Source organism: Hippopotamus amphibius, chromosome 9, assembly GCF_030028045.1.
Source record: "Hippopotamus amphibius kiboko isolate mHipAmp2 chromosome 9, mHipAmp2.hap2, whole genome shotgun sequence".
Lineage (NCBI taxonomy): Eukaryota > Metazoa > Chordata > Mammalia > Artiodactyla > Hippopotamidae > Hippopotamus > Hippopotamus amphibius.
In genome coordinates this window covers 39,126,684-39,142,204 of record NC_080194.1, presented here as the reverse complement: position 1 = coordinate 39,142,204, position 15,521 = coordinate 39,126,684, and the positions used below count along the sequence as shown (strand labels likewise).

The following is a 15,521-nucleotide window of genomic DNA, read 5'->3' as shown; positions in this document are numbered from 1 at the left end:
CTGGTCTCTACTTTGCATTGAAATACCTTTTGGACTGAAGAAACTCGGTGACTTCTGAGCAAGATGAATTAAACTTTTACATAAACCAGTCCCTTAGATCATTGTCTGTTTATTGAATGCCCACCATGTTTCTGGAGAAGTATCCTTAACATCTAGCTGCTTACAGTAGAAACCTGAAGATTATTCTTGACATCACTTTTTTTTCACACTTCCCATATTTTCCTTTCATTTTATCATGTTAATGGTTTGCCAAAAAAAAGAACTACCATAGATCTCAGTGTCTCACAGAGACTTCTCATACTTGAGTTTTTTTTATAACAGTGTGATGGATATATAATGCAGACCAAGCTTTATATATTGTGGAAAGAACTGACAATACATTGTTACTTTGTGATGCTAGCAATTCTTTGCATCTTACTAAATCAGACATAAATATCAAGTCCAGAATATTATAAGGGTAACAGAACATAATATTAAAGGTGGCTGTATGCTGATTAGCTTGGTATAACAATTATGGCACGTAAAAATGGATCAAATAAAATTATGCTTACCTAAAAATATATTTATTCTTTTGACTCTGGCTGTGTGAGTGAGTTCTTGAAGATCTCTCAGTTCCTTACATGAAATGCTCTTTCTCTCACTTCAACGCATCAGAGGAATTTGGGAAATCATGGAAGTTTTGAATTTCATGGAACTTTGGAATTCCATGGCAAAAAATCAAATTGAATACACAATGATACCAAATCCATCCATTCCAACAATATAAAAAAATTTACCATTTTAAGATAAAAACATATAACACACACACAAAGTTATTTTTAAGAATCAAAGTAAAATAGTAATAGATTGAAAACACAAACTAAACTGTTGCATCCAAAAGGAACCTGAGGAGACGACAATGTAATGAGGTTTCCTAAATGGGACTCTGGAGAAAAGAGAGAACATTAGGTAAAAACTAGAGAAATCTGCCACTGCTGTGTGTACTAAAGTGTTCTGTCTCTGATCCAGAAGTTTTGTGTCTTTTACTGGCCTCATGAAACTGTGGCAGGCTAACTTGTTATCTTGCAAATAAAATACAATTTCAGACTCTTCATAGTTCTTGACATAGATGATTTGAGCATTTAGAACAAGTATACCATACTCAGAACAAAACCAGGTAAAACAAAATGTCTCTAAGAAACAGTGAGGGGGCTTCCTAGGTGGCGCAGTGGTTAATAATCTTCCTGCCACTGCAGGGGACACAGGTTCGATCCCTGGTCCAGGAAGATCTCACATACCCCGGAGCAACTAAGCCTGTGCGCGACAACTATTGAGCCTGGGCCTTAGAGCCCACGAGCCACAACAGTTGAGCCCGGGGTTTAGAGCCCATGAGCCACAACTATTGAGCCCATGTGCTGCAACTACTGAAGCCCACGCACCTACAGCCCATGCTCCACAACAAGAGAAACCACAGCAATGGGGAGCCCATGCACCTCAACGAAGAGTAGCACCCGCTCACCGCAGCTAGAGAAAGCCTGCGCACAACAACAAAGACACAACACAGCCAATAAATAAATAAATAAATAAATAATTAAAAAAAAAAGAAACTGAGTCACAGAAATAGAAGCTATCTTTACTGTTGACTGTCCTCTTTATTAAATCAACAAGATTATAATTCTTTGGAACAAATATACTTAATTATAAAGTGATTGTTGAAATGTAGTAGATATATGCCATACTAGAATGCTATATCAAAATAAGTAGTGTTAAGTTATAGCTCTTTCTAACAAACATGAGTTATTTCCTGAACTATAAAACATATACTTAATGCTCAAAAGATGTTAATTATTATTAGCTGTTGTATATAATAAAGGATGTATATGTATGCATAAATTATATTATTTATTATCAAAATTACCATAGAGTTGTTTGCATAAATAATCTTAAAGAATTCCATACCAGTATTTCTACTGCAAATACACTGTAAACAAAATATATTTTTCTGATACAAATTATATCAGAAATGGACTATAATTAATATATATTTACCTTAATTAATACTAATGCATCAATATTCATTCATTGATTATAACAAATGTGTCATACTAATGTAAGATATTAATAACATTTTATTATTAATTATAGGACTCACTGTCCTGTAAAATGTCCAGAATAGGTAAATCTATTTAAAACAAATTAGTGGTTTTCAGGAACTGACAGGAAGAAGGTATGGGTTGTGACTGCTAATGGGAATGTCAGTTATTTTGGGGGTATGGGAAATGTTCTGGAAATAGTGACCATGCTTCAGCAAACCTAATGAACATACTAAAAGCCACTTAACTGTACACTTTAAAAAGGTGAATTTTATTTCATTTGACAAACAAAATTAAATAAAGCTTGGCCCAAAAAGAGGAGTCATTTTAATTTTGGAAGATCCTGAGACAGAATAATACTTCTTCCTATTTCCTGAATACTAGTCTCTGATATTTCTGCTTTGGTTGTAGAATTCTAATTTCCATCTTACCCTCAATCCAAATTCACCAAAGCATTTATTTCATCTGTAAACTCCTTTCACCTTCATTGTCTCAAGCGGCACACACAATAACTTATACACATGTATCTACACGCACAAATGTGTATACACATAACACACATGTGTATACACATACACATTCTTTTCAGTTCCAGCTGCAATTTGATGCTCTGTGAAGCCTCCCTTAACAACACCAGGCAGAATTATTCTTTTGATCTCTGGACTCTCACAGCGCCGTGCACCCATTGCTTTATTTTAATTACTGATATTTACTCATGGTAAGAGGACATGATTCCTTTATCTCTTGACTTAAAATCCTGACCCAAAGAAGGGATCAAGCCTTGTCAGATTTTTAAATGAGCAGGGGCAACAATCTCTACACATCCTTTCCTTTAGGATGAACAGACTAGATTTTTAGTGGCAGTGAAGGAGTGATGAAAAAGCACTAAGGTGAAAAATAAACAAGGATTTGAAAACAGACACTAGGAAAGTGATGAATGAAAGAAGCCTAAGAGGAAATGCTTTAGGAAGGCCAATGGGAAGAGAGAAAGAGCAGGATTGAAAGCGTGAAAGAGATCTAGTATTGGAAAGGAAAATGCAAAAACAAGTTCAATGAAACATTCAGGCTAAGAGACTCAAAGTGGGCGCTGACCATCCCCCACAGCCCCAGACTCCCAGAGTGTTTATCAATAGCTCTCTTCTACCTGGCTATATGCCAAACTATATCCCTATGTGCCTTAGATCCTTGGGCTGAATAGAGGCATGTTGGCCCAAATGGCAGAGTATGAAGTTGGAGCTGAGGAAAGGAAACACACAAAAGGAGGAGAATCTCTGCTCCCAAAGGAGAGGAGGGAATAACACCATATGAGGCAAGGTGTGAGACTCAATTATATATATTAAGGAAACCTAAGCTGCGTATGAAGTGCTGAATTGAGAAACTGTAAGACTAAGAAGGTGGCATTGTGGAGGTAAGTCTGGGTCAGATATTTCTGGAAGGAGAGAAGGTTATTAATATGGCCGGATGGAAGGAGAATAGGAACCAGGTAGGTGGAAAGTTCTGTGTCAATGTTCAAGGAGGCTGATAGAAAAAAAACTGCCTAGGGTAGCTAGAGTGAATTGTGTTTTCCTGGGAAGTCAGATGGAGAAGGGTAGTTTGGAGGGACAATTTCCAAGTGAGGATGGAGAGATTGATCAGTAAGCGATCCTTGGCTCCTAAGGAAGATGCAAAATCATATATGATACAGAGATTCTGTCCTCAGACATTGAGGAGCAATGACAAGTTATTCTACAGCATTTAGGGGACCACTTAAAAAGGACAAATTTCCTGGACAGAGCAGTCAGGTAAAGGGTTCAAAAACAGGTGGAAAAAGGAATTCATTGAAATATAAGGGACAATTTTTCTGGTAATTTTTCCAAAGACAACAGAAGCAGGAATCAGTGTGCAAGGAAACTGGCCATTTAAAAAGTGGAAGTTCTGAAAAAAAGAGGCTGCCAGAGAGACAACTTTAAGCAGAGTGCTTGGGGTTGCTCCCTGGTTTGAGGGTGCGGCAACATCAATGGGTGCCCGAACTGGAGGGAAATAGAAGTCACATAAATGAATGATGGAGAGATAATGTGAACAGAGTCTGCCTGGGAGGCTGATGGTGTAGAAGAACTGAAATCGGAGAAGAAAAGTTTGCGCAGGTGCTGACGCGACTGACAAAGGGAGCGTGTAGTGGAGGATGAGCATGTTGAATGGTGCTGTAGAAAGAATGCGCACAATGAATGACAGACTACAGATAAGAAAAGAATGTGAGGACAGAAGACCTATGATTATAAATCCCTGATTTTTATAGTATTTGTATGTGTCCTTCACAGTGTGAACTTATATGGCTGAGTGGGTGGGAACCTACCTATTCTCTCACTTTTTAAAAAATTCACTGCATGTCAACTCTATCCCAGACACCAGTGAATAACACTCAGCCCTAACTCTTAGGCAGCTCATAATATATTGGGGCTGAAAATATTTCAGTGTGATAAATCCTAGAGAGAGAAATGGATAACTGCAGAGGAATATTGGAGGAAGTGCATAACCCAGCCTTGGGGAATGAGGAAAGTTTTCCTGGACAAGAAATATAAACTGGCTACATGAAAGGGGAGGATGAAGACAGCGGAAGTGGAGTGTATAAAAGAGCCAGTTCAGAGACATGCATCTTAACCAGTATCAGTGGAGAAAGCAAAGAACATGTGTATATGAATCTATTAGGCAACAGGAAATTATTATCTGTGATCAAGTAAGTAGTGTACTCAAAATCATCTTTTGCAAATATAATTTATATACGGAGGCTGGTTTAGAGACTGGAAGGACTGCAGCCTAGAAGCCCAGTTAGGAGGTCTTTGGATAAGTAGATATGGAGCCTGAAAAGCAATATAAATGCAACTATAGATTTGGGGTGTCTTAGCACAAGCAGGCTAAATGAAGACAAGGCAGGTGACAAGATTGGCCAGGTAGAGTGAAGAGTGAGGGGAGCATAGAGACACCAATAGAAAACACTGACAGTAAACCTCCCTTCAGGGACAGCAAAGCCCTTTGTGAGGACTGAAAAGGAAGGTCAGGGGCAAGAGAAGAACCAGTAGAGGGTAAAGAAATCAAAGCCAAAAGAAGTATCTAATGAAAAAGGTGATTTTGAAAGAAGAAGTGAAACAAGCTAGGTGAATCAGATATTTTTATTGTAGCTGTTAATTTTTTTGTTTGCTTTTAAGATTAGAAATATTTGAATTTTCATCAAGATTCAGGAAATTAGGAGTAACTGCTGATAAGTCAGAGAGGGGATAATTGATGGAACAAAGTCCATGATGAGGTAGGAAAGAAAGTGAATTCAGAGCATAACTAGGGCAATTATTCTTGAAAATATACACACATATGTATACATACGTATGTATACACATTTGCATGTTTATAAATATATGCATACATGCAAGTATGTATATATGTATATTTGTGGGGTTTTGTGTTTTTTTGGGGGGTGGGGGTGTGTGTGTGTCTGTATATCCAGCTTGTTTTAAAAATAATTTAAGATAAGGCCACAAAAATAAAGTGGCAACCGTGTGAGGTTATTGGTGTATAAATTAACTTGATTGTGGTAATCATTTCACAATGTATACACATATTAAGGTACCATGTTGTGCGCCTTAAATATATGCAGCCTTTAATTGTTCATTATACCTCAATAAACCTGGAAAAATTAAATTAAATTTTAAAATACATATTTGTTTTGAGAAAATTGATATTTTAACAATCAATTGGTTCTTCTGATCTGTGTACATGGTATACTTTGCCATTTATTTACATTTAAAAATATCTCCTCTGACAATATTTTGTAATTCTTAGTGTAGAGGCTCTGACAATTTGAGTTAAATATTAAAAGAAAATGTTCAATTTAATTTTATAGTTGTTTGCTGCTAGTATAAAAAATATAATTGATTTATATTGTCTTTGCACTCTCTAAATAAATAAACAAATGAATACATAAATATTTAATGGGGCTTTCTCATGCCTAGGTAAAGTAAAATATATTATAGCCCTAAGATAGGAAACATAGAAATGCAGAAGAGACATCAACACGACTTCCTCTGAGAGTAGAGGAAATGAGAGGAGAGTGCTTGCAGAGATCAGATAAATTTACAGGAGTGGAATAATAAGATGAGGAGTTGGCTCCTGACAGTCTCGAAGTCTCAGTTAAGTAGGAGGGAACTTCGAGAGGAACAGGAATTTGGGCACTGCTACAAGTTGTATAGTCATTGTGAGAATAATTTAATAGGACTAAGGAGGGGTCAAGTAGCCTAACGTATAATAAAGGCTATTTGTATGATTATGTCATTTTCTTCACATCCTGACAGTGTGAGCTGAGGAAAGCACTGGTTAGATTTAGTTGAAGTCTGAACATTTTCACAGAGAATACAGCAGAAACGAATTGGGAGTTCTTTGGATAAGTAGATGTGGAGCCTGAAAAGCAATATAAATGCAGCAGTAGATTTGGGGTGTCCTGTGAGATAGACATCTAGATCAGAAAGGGGAGAAAGTAAAGACGTTCTTATATCAGTGGTTCACAAACTTTCACATGAGTTAGAATCACCTGGGGATCTTGCTAAAACAGAGGTTGCTGCTCCAACCTCAGAGTTTCTGTTTCATTAGGCGTGTGGTAGTGTCTAAGAACTTGCAAGTTCCCTGGTGACGCTGATGATGCTGGTCTGGGGACCACACTCTGAGAAGCATTGTTCCACATCTTCCTTCATGTTCTGGGTGATAGCACCATATTTCAGAGCCACATAGGTGACTCAGGAAGCACCACACAATTTAATAAGGCTTCCACAGACAAAATTTTATTTAACACACCAATAGGAAAACAATTATGCTATTTTCAAAAGCAGAAAATTGTTTCTCAGAAGAGAGACAAATACCATATGATATCACTTATGTGTGAAATCTAAAATATGACATAAATGAACTTCTCTACAAAACAGAAATAGACTCATAAACATAGAGAACAGACTTGCCAAGGGGAAGGGGGGTGGAGAGGGATGGACTGGGAGTTTGGGGCTGGTAGATGCAAATTATTACATATAGAATGGATAAACAGCAAGGTCCTACTATATAGCACAGGGAACTATATTCAATACCCTGGGATAAACCAAAATGGAAAAGGATATGAAAAAGAACATATACATACGTATAACTGAATCACTTTGCTATACAGAAGAAATTAACACAACATTGTAAATAAACTATACTTCAATAAAAAGTTTTAAATAGACAAAAAACTGTTTCTCAGAAAAGACAGTGACTTGTTCAAAATCATACAGTCTAACTGGCAGAGATATCTAAGCTAGGGTTGTTCACACCCAGTCCAGTGTTCTTTGTAAATGCCAGAGCAGCCATCACTGCCTCTGTAACTGTTAGAGCATCTGTGACTGGTGGAAAGAGACATAGTGAGAGTGCCCACTGATCCCAGCCCTACTTGTCCATGGAGTCCGCTGGACAGAGGCAATTGCTCTTTGGTGTGAGACTGCTGCCCTTTGTGGCAGAGCCTGGGACATTTGCAGAGCTTAGTACAGTTCAGATACCCACAGAGTTTATAGAGATTGTTTTTGGTTTTCTAGCTATTCCTGCTCTTTTCCAAACCTGTGGCACTCTACTGAGTCTGGCACTGTTTTTGAGCCCTGCAGATGCCTGAAAGTCTTATAGCTGTATGGGGCGGGGCACTGAATAAGGACACAGAGGCTGTCTGTGGGCAGGGTCTAGGGCTGTGTACTTTGTGCAGATGTTGGGTGTGATTTCCTATAGACAATATGCATGTGTGCAGAGCCCATTATGGTTATAGGATCTGTGAGTGTGTGCAGACCTTGTGGCTGACTGTAAGCCTTCATGTGCACTCTGCTAATATACACAAAGTCTGAAGCTATTTTTCCTCTATGGCACAGGTGAGGTCTCTGCAGAAAATCATGGCTTTTTTATCTGCTAACAACACAGCTGCCGTGAACAACTCTGATACTCGCCTGGTGGGCTGCTTCCTTACTGGCATCCCTGGGCTGCAGCACCTACACATCTGGCTCTCCATCCCCTTCTGCACCATGTACGTAGCTGCCCTGGCAGGCAATGGCATTTTAATTGGTGTCATCCTCTCCCAGCCAAGCCTGCATGAGCCCATGTACATATTCCTGTCCATGCTGGCCAGTGCCGATGTCTTGCTCTCCACTTCTGCCATGCCCAAAGCACTGGCTAACTTCTGGCGAGGTTCTAACCACATTTCCTTTGATGGCTGCCTCACCCAGATGTTCTGCATCCACTTCCTTTTTGTGGCTGACTCTGCAATCCTCCTGGCCATGGCCTTTGACCGCTATGTGGCCATCTGTTCCCCTTTGCGATATGCCACAATCCTCACCAGCACAGCCATTGGGAAGATCGTCGCTGCCACGCTGGTCCGCAGCTTCATCATCATGTTTCCATCCATCTTTCTCCTCAAGCGCCTGCACTACTGCCGGATCAACATCATTGCCCATACATTTTGTGAGCACATGGGCATCGCCCGTCTGTCCTGTTCTGATATCTCCATCAACATCTGGTATGGGTTGGCAGCTGCTCTACTCTCCACAGGCTTGGACATCATGCTTATCACTGTTTCCTACATTCACATCCTCCAAGCTGTCTTCCAACTCCCTTCTCGAGACGCCCGGTTCAAAGCCCTGAGCACTTGCGGCTCCCATGTCTGTGTCATCCTACTCTTTTACATCCCTGCCCTCTTTTCTGTCTTTGCCTATAGGTTTGGTGGAAGCCACATCCCACGCTATGTCCCTATCCTCCTGGCCAACCTCTATGTGGTCATCCCACCTATGCTCAATCCCATTATTTACGGCGTGAGGACCAAGCAGATTTTGGAAGGGGCTAAACAGATGTTTTCAAGTCTTGTCAAGGAATCTAAATAAATGCTCTCAACTTGACCTCAACTTAATCCCTTTCTATACCTATTAACTGTTCTATATTCACACTCTCCTCATCTCTACGTCTTCCATTTATCCCCGTGTTATTCTCATCCATGTTCCAATGATTTAAATACATGTTCTACTTAAATCCATCTTTGATTAATTGCCTTAGAAATCTATAGTAATACCCAACTCACTTTCTTCTAATTATTATTCAAATAAATTCTGATCCTGTGCTATCTCAAGCAAAACTAATAAGAGGAAATGTGATAACTTACCTGGAATCTACCATCTAAATAGGACTTTTCTCAGCATCCACTTTCCTTTTCTCCTTAATGCAGTACCTAAACACTTGTATAATTTTGACATTTATATTTGTTAGTTCAATAGCTTCCTCACAATGGGAACGCCTGAGAACTGTCATGTCTAGAAATTCATAGTCCACTGCGATGATATTTATATTTATTACCAGCTACACATGTCCATAATTACACATGTATATATACTCAAGTTCAGAGATGCTAACACACTGCAGCATATGTCGATGGATGCCTCCGTTTATTATCAGCTTAAATTCAAACATACCATTTCAAAAACTCTTATCAAATAATCCTGGGCTACTGTCGCCTGTTTCAGGAACAGCTCTCCTCAAAATATAAATAATTCTATAGGGATAGAGTATTCTTTTCCATCCAAATATGCTTTGTGTTTGAAAATTATAGTCATCGTTAAAATGAAAAGTCAAATACCTACTTGTATCTAACAGCCACAGATATACATATTCTTTAATAACTTGTTAAAGAAATATAAACACCTATATGTAACTTAGATGCTTGCTCACTCCTCATTACTTATTAACACCAGAGATTAGTCTAGCCTGACTTACTGTGAGATTGAGAAGAGCAATTCAATCTGACTTTTAGCCCAGGACCAACTCATCCTCAAACACCTAGCTTTCATCTCAACTCTGTCCACTTCCATATTCAGCCCACAGTGAAAGATCCATCTTTTAAGATTCTCCACCTCTTTTCATCTAAATCACTATTTTATTGGGTCCTGAGACTATTTCTTCCTGTTTTATCAGAGATCTTTTTCATATCGGTGACTTTATGCCATGTCTAGAATGCATTCCTTGAAGAAAGAGGTTATTTTGAAAGGCTTTTTATCTCTTTTGCTCCAAAGCATGAGAACCTGCACATAGCAAATATGCAATATGTGTTTATGTGCATAAAATTCTTACTTTAAAGACTTTTAACACCACTTTTCTGCTCAACATTTATTCTTGTTTGAGTTAGCTCTTCTCAGCCCTGGGATTCAGTGCCAAGTAGAGGAAAGAACTGTACTAGGTGCCGGGATGGTGACTTACTTAAAGCCTGGATCTACTACTTATTTATTCAATGAGTTTTAGAGGTTGCAAAATCCCAACAAACTTCATTTTCTACTCATCGGTAAAGAAGATGAGGATGATAGAACATTATGTATCTATTACATAGTAAGCATTCAATGAATATTCAGTTCATTTTTCTCTTTCTTCTTTCCACATAGCTTTCCGCATCCAGAAGACAATATAATGAGAATTAGAGAGAGAAGTTATTAGTATTTATTATGTGGAGTAGAAAACAGGAGTAGCAGTCAAGTTTTGGGTTCTGGATTTTTGTTAGAATTCTCAACCTTCTGTATACTAACTATGTGACTTTGAGCAAGTTACTTCACTGCTCTATGTCTCAACTTTCTCATATTTAAAGGGGAAATACTAATAGTACCTTTCTCTTAATGATTTGATGAGAAATATATATTATATAGTACATGAGTAAAGTATATATTATATAGTACATCATATAGTATATGAGGGTATATTATATATTATATGAGTATATCATATAGTGTATAGATATACATATATGCATATATTCACATATATATCATATAATAGTACTTGGCATGTAATAAATTCTTTATAAATAATAGCTTTACTTGAATTGTTGTTTTAATTATTAATAGCTCATCCAACTTAAGAGCTCATCACCTCATAATTAATAAAAAGCTGTCCTGAGACCTAAGCCTATTGCATGGATTGTACTCCAATTTTGTTTCTCTAAAGAGAGAAAGGAAGAAGAAAACAAGAATTGAAAGAAAAATATTTTAATCCAATGTTTACAGTAACTGATCTCAACCAAATATAATTTTGAAATGTCAAAATTAAATGCATTTAAAATTTTTTGTAGGCATTATTTTAAATACAACTATGCCACTCAAGACACACAGACTTTCTGGTTATTTTGCAGATAAAGAAGGTTCACTTCATCTTCAGGGCTTGGTATTTATTAATCCTATTGTCTGAAATGCTTTCTATATCTTTACATGGCTCACCGCCTCCTTTTACTCAGTCTTCTGTTTATATGTCTCTCCCACCGAGACAGCTCTATAATCTTCCAGTAAAAAAAAAAAAAATTCCTTTCTTTTTTTCACGGGAAGAAAACACCATAAACAAAGTCAAACATCAATGGCAAACTGGGGAGAAATATTTTCAAGTTATATTATAGCCAAAAGGCTAATTTTTCCTTCAACTGTAAGAAAAAAATGATCAAAAGTTTGATGAAAAGGAGGACAAAGCATAACTAGAGTATGCTTAACTTAACTGTTAACAAGAGAAAATATAATGAAGACTACACAGAAACACAGAAATGCAAGTCAAAGCCACAATGAGGTATCACCTCACAGCAGTCAGAATGGCCATCATAAAAAAAATCTAGAAACAATAAATGCTGGAGAGGGTGTGGAGAAAAGGGAACCCTCCTGCACTGTTGGTGGGAATGTAAGTTGGTACAGTTTACTATGGAAAACAGTTTGGAGGTTCCTTAAAAAACTAAAAATGGAACTACCATATGATCCAGTAATCCCGCTACTGGGCATATAACCAGAGAAAAGCATAATCGAAGAAGAAACATGTACCATAATGTTCATTGCAGCACTATTTACAACAGCCAGGACATAGAAGCAACCTAAATGCCCATCAACAGATGAATGGATAAAGAAGATGTGGCACATATATACAGTGGAATATTACTCAGCCATAAAAAGGAATGAAATTGAGTTATTTGTAGTGAGGTGGATGGACCTAGAGTCTGTCATACAGAGTGAAGTAGCCATAAAGAGAAAAACAAATACCATGTGCTAACTCATATATATGGAATCCAAAAAAAATGGTGCTGATGAACCCAGTGGCAGGGCAAGAATAAAGATGCAGATGCAGAGAATGGACTTGAGGACACGGGGGGTTGGGGGGCAAAGGGGAAGCTGGGATGAAGTGAGAGAGTAGCATTGACATATATACACTACCAAATGTAAAACAGATAGCTAGTGGGAAGTTGCTGCATAACATAGGGAGATAAACTTGATGATGGGTGATAACTTAGAGGGGTGAGATAGGGAGGGTGGGAGGGAGTCGTGGGAGGGAGGAGATATGGGGATATTTGTATAAATACAGCTGATTCACTTTGGTGTACCTCAAAAACTGGCACAAGAGTGTAAAAAGCAATTACATTCCAATAAAGAGCTTTAAAAAAAAAAAAACACTATTTCTTGTCAGATTGGCAAAAATTATAATCACTGGCAGCAATGTGAGAAAACAGCCCTCTCATACATTTCCGTGAATAAACAATATGATAGAATTTCTGTGGAATTAGGATATCTTAACAAAATTCTTCTGCATTTTTCTTTTGATCCAGAAATCACACTTATAGGAAATTACCTTTCAAATATATCTTCACAGATACAAAACAACATATGGGCAAGGTGAATCATTATGGCAAAATTTTTGTAATACTAAAATGTTTGAAACAACTTTGCTGGAGTCTGAATTACTGGATTCCAAATCCACACCTTTATGTTTACTGGGAGTGTAACTGTTTCCAAGTTACACAAAGGCTTTAGAGTCACTCAGACTTGGCTTAGAATTGCACTCACCATATTCAGTACATACTAGTCATTTGTCTCTGGGAAATACATTTAACCTCTTAAAGGCTTGGCTTCCTTCTCTTTAATAAAAAATATAACACTTACTTCAGAGTATTTTTAATTATTAATGAGATTAGCTAGATATAACAAAATAACTGATGTTTTAATGGACATTAATCATTATCAATGTTTCACTATTATAAATGAGGTGTATATATTCAGGTATATTTGTGTGCACCTCTGGGAGAACTGTATTTCTATAAGTTAGATGCCTAAAAGTGGAACATTTAGGTCATAAATTATGCATTCTTAAAATTTTGATAAATTATTATGTTTTTCTGTATTTCAAGACAAAGATTTTTCTATATCTTATTATATTTTTAATTACAAAATTAACATGTGCTATTAGTAAAGAATTAAATTTGAAAAGTGGAAAGCAAAGCTTCCCTGATATTATGTCCGCAAACATAACATATTCTTGTTCAGAATCAAAGGGAAAATCTGCCATTTTTCATGTAAGAAACAACTTCATGTAAGAAACACTGGAAAGGAAATTTGCTTTGTGGATTGAGGGCTGGGATTCTGAAAGGTAGTTGACTAAGGAAAGTGTAATTTAACAGGGATGACATAGTTTATAGAAAAAAGTATCCAGGGTTTCAGATATTTCTTCTTCTGGAGTCCCTGGAGTCACTCTGCCAGGTCTCCTTCTCAGCGCTCCCCTAACATTATCTACAGGGTTATTCTCAAGGATCCCTAAGAATGCCCAAATGAATGATGGCTTTACGTGTTCAATTTGACAGATTTCAAAAGAACTGAAATTGAAGAACAGTAAGAAGAAAAAGCTGGAACAGTTCCTTTCCCTTCCCACTTGCACTTTTCAAAGCCTCACAGCCCTCAATCTCATTAATTTAAACTTTATCCCTAGAACAAGGATAAAAAAAAAAAATTTTTTTTTTTTTAGTTTCCAGGCGTCACAACCTACTGAAGGTCACCATTCTTTCTTTCTTTCTTTATGCTAGTTTTATTAATGAGAAAGTTTTTTAAAAACCTTATTTGCCTATCTATGTCCACATAAATTACAATTTGAATTAAACAAACCTAGGGTGTCTGTTCCATTTTAGCAAACTTTTGGTAACTGCCTCTACCTAGTCCTCATATTCTTTCTTTCGGTCCTTCACCCCTCAGTCTGAATAGCCCTCAATAAGCTGAGAGACTTAAAGTGCAGCACTTCCATGGAAGTGAGAGACTGGGGAAGGATGAAGATGAAAGCCATGCTCATTTTTGGAGAAGTGGTGAATAGAACTGAAGTTCAGAATAAGCAAGGATCATCTACATCAGAATTGAAGTCATCAAAAATCATGATGAGAGAATAATTATGGAGAGGAGAAGAGAGGACAGGAGAGGAGGGGGAGGGCTGGGGAGGAGAGGAGAGAGGAGACAGAGAGAGAACAGAGAGAAAGACAAAGATCCAGAAGCAGAAGCAGACACCACCTGGGAAAGAAGGAATAACCAGGATAACTGGAATATGGACAATTAGTGAGATGTGTGGTGTGATAAAGTGATATAAAGATGCTAGGGTTTTATATTTTAAGAGAATGGAGGGAATTCATGATAAGGTGCAGGGATGACCTCCAGGGCAGGAGATCTGAGAAGTGTAAGAGAGAATGAACAAATATACTATGGAGAGACAGGTTTCGGTTAACAAAGAAAGTGAAGAGAAAGTTCCAAGAAGAAGTTGATAATACACGGAATTTTGCTGATGGCTAACTGTGAGTCACAGGTTGCCAGTAAAGGATTTCAAAAGTTGGAGAGGGATGGTATGTGGAATTAAAACTAGGGATATCCAGAACCTTATGGAGATGAGAATCTGAGTGATAACCCTGAAACATGAGTTTCTTGCATCTGACAAAACAGGGATAAACTGCATAATAGCATAGTTCCCAATGGTCTCAAAGCAGTGAGTGGTCGGGAGTATTATGAGGACAGAGGTGTGAGATGTGAAGGCTGGGGGAGGGGTTTGTCTTCTCCGGAGCAGGGGAGAACTCTCTTGATTCCTGGGGCATCAACCCGATATTCCATTCCCCTTTTGGACAAGATGGACTTCACCTATTCTCCACAAGGTAGTCAAGTTTTCCCAGGCTCTTTTATGCCTTCAGCACACAGTGTTAGACTCCAGAACTTTTAAAGTGCTTACAAAAATATTTGGACCCTAAAAATAATAATGGATGTAATAACTCCTTAATGTACAGGAGGGGAGTAAGCTATAAAACCAAAATTAATCAATGCCTAACTCACTGTTAATCACACTTCAATTATGCTTCAATTCAACTCTCCTAATTATGTTTTATAGGTGGGATGTAGGCATGTTTTTCTTTGTTTTAAATTATGATGGGAAAGTAAAGATCACTGATGCTGAGACCTCGATATCCCTATCTATTGGACTCTGGTATTATTAAAACCCTTTGTTCCTGCTGTTCTTTAAAATCCTGACACAGTTCTTTCTTGCTTAGGACACACATTTCTTCCTCTCCCCACTTTATGATTGGTGCTGCAGCATTCTAGACTTGGAATGACTGAATGTATTTGAATTTGC

At 37.7% G+C, this 15,521-nt stretch overlaps 1 protein-coding gene across 1 annotated transcript; it reads left to right on the top strand.

Annotated features, from left to right (window-relative positions):
- Window positions 1-7,963: 7,963 nt before the first annotated feature.
- On the top strand, window positions 7,964-8,974 carry LOC130861406 (olfactory receptor 52B6-like). The gene has a single exon (XM_057750256.1). The coding sequence runs from the start codon at window positions 7,964-7,966 to the stop codon at window positions 8,972-8,974; it is 1,011 nt and encodes a 336-aa protein (XP_057606239.1).
- Window positions 8,975-15,521: the final 6,547 nt, after the last annotated feature.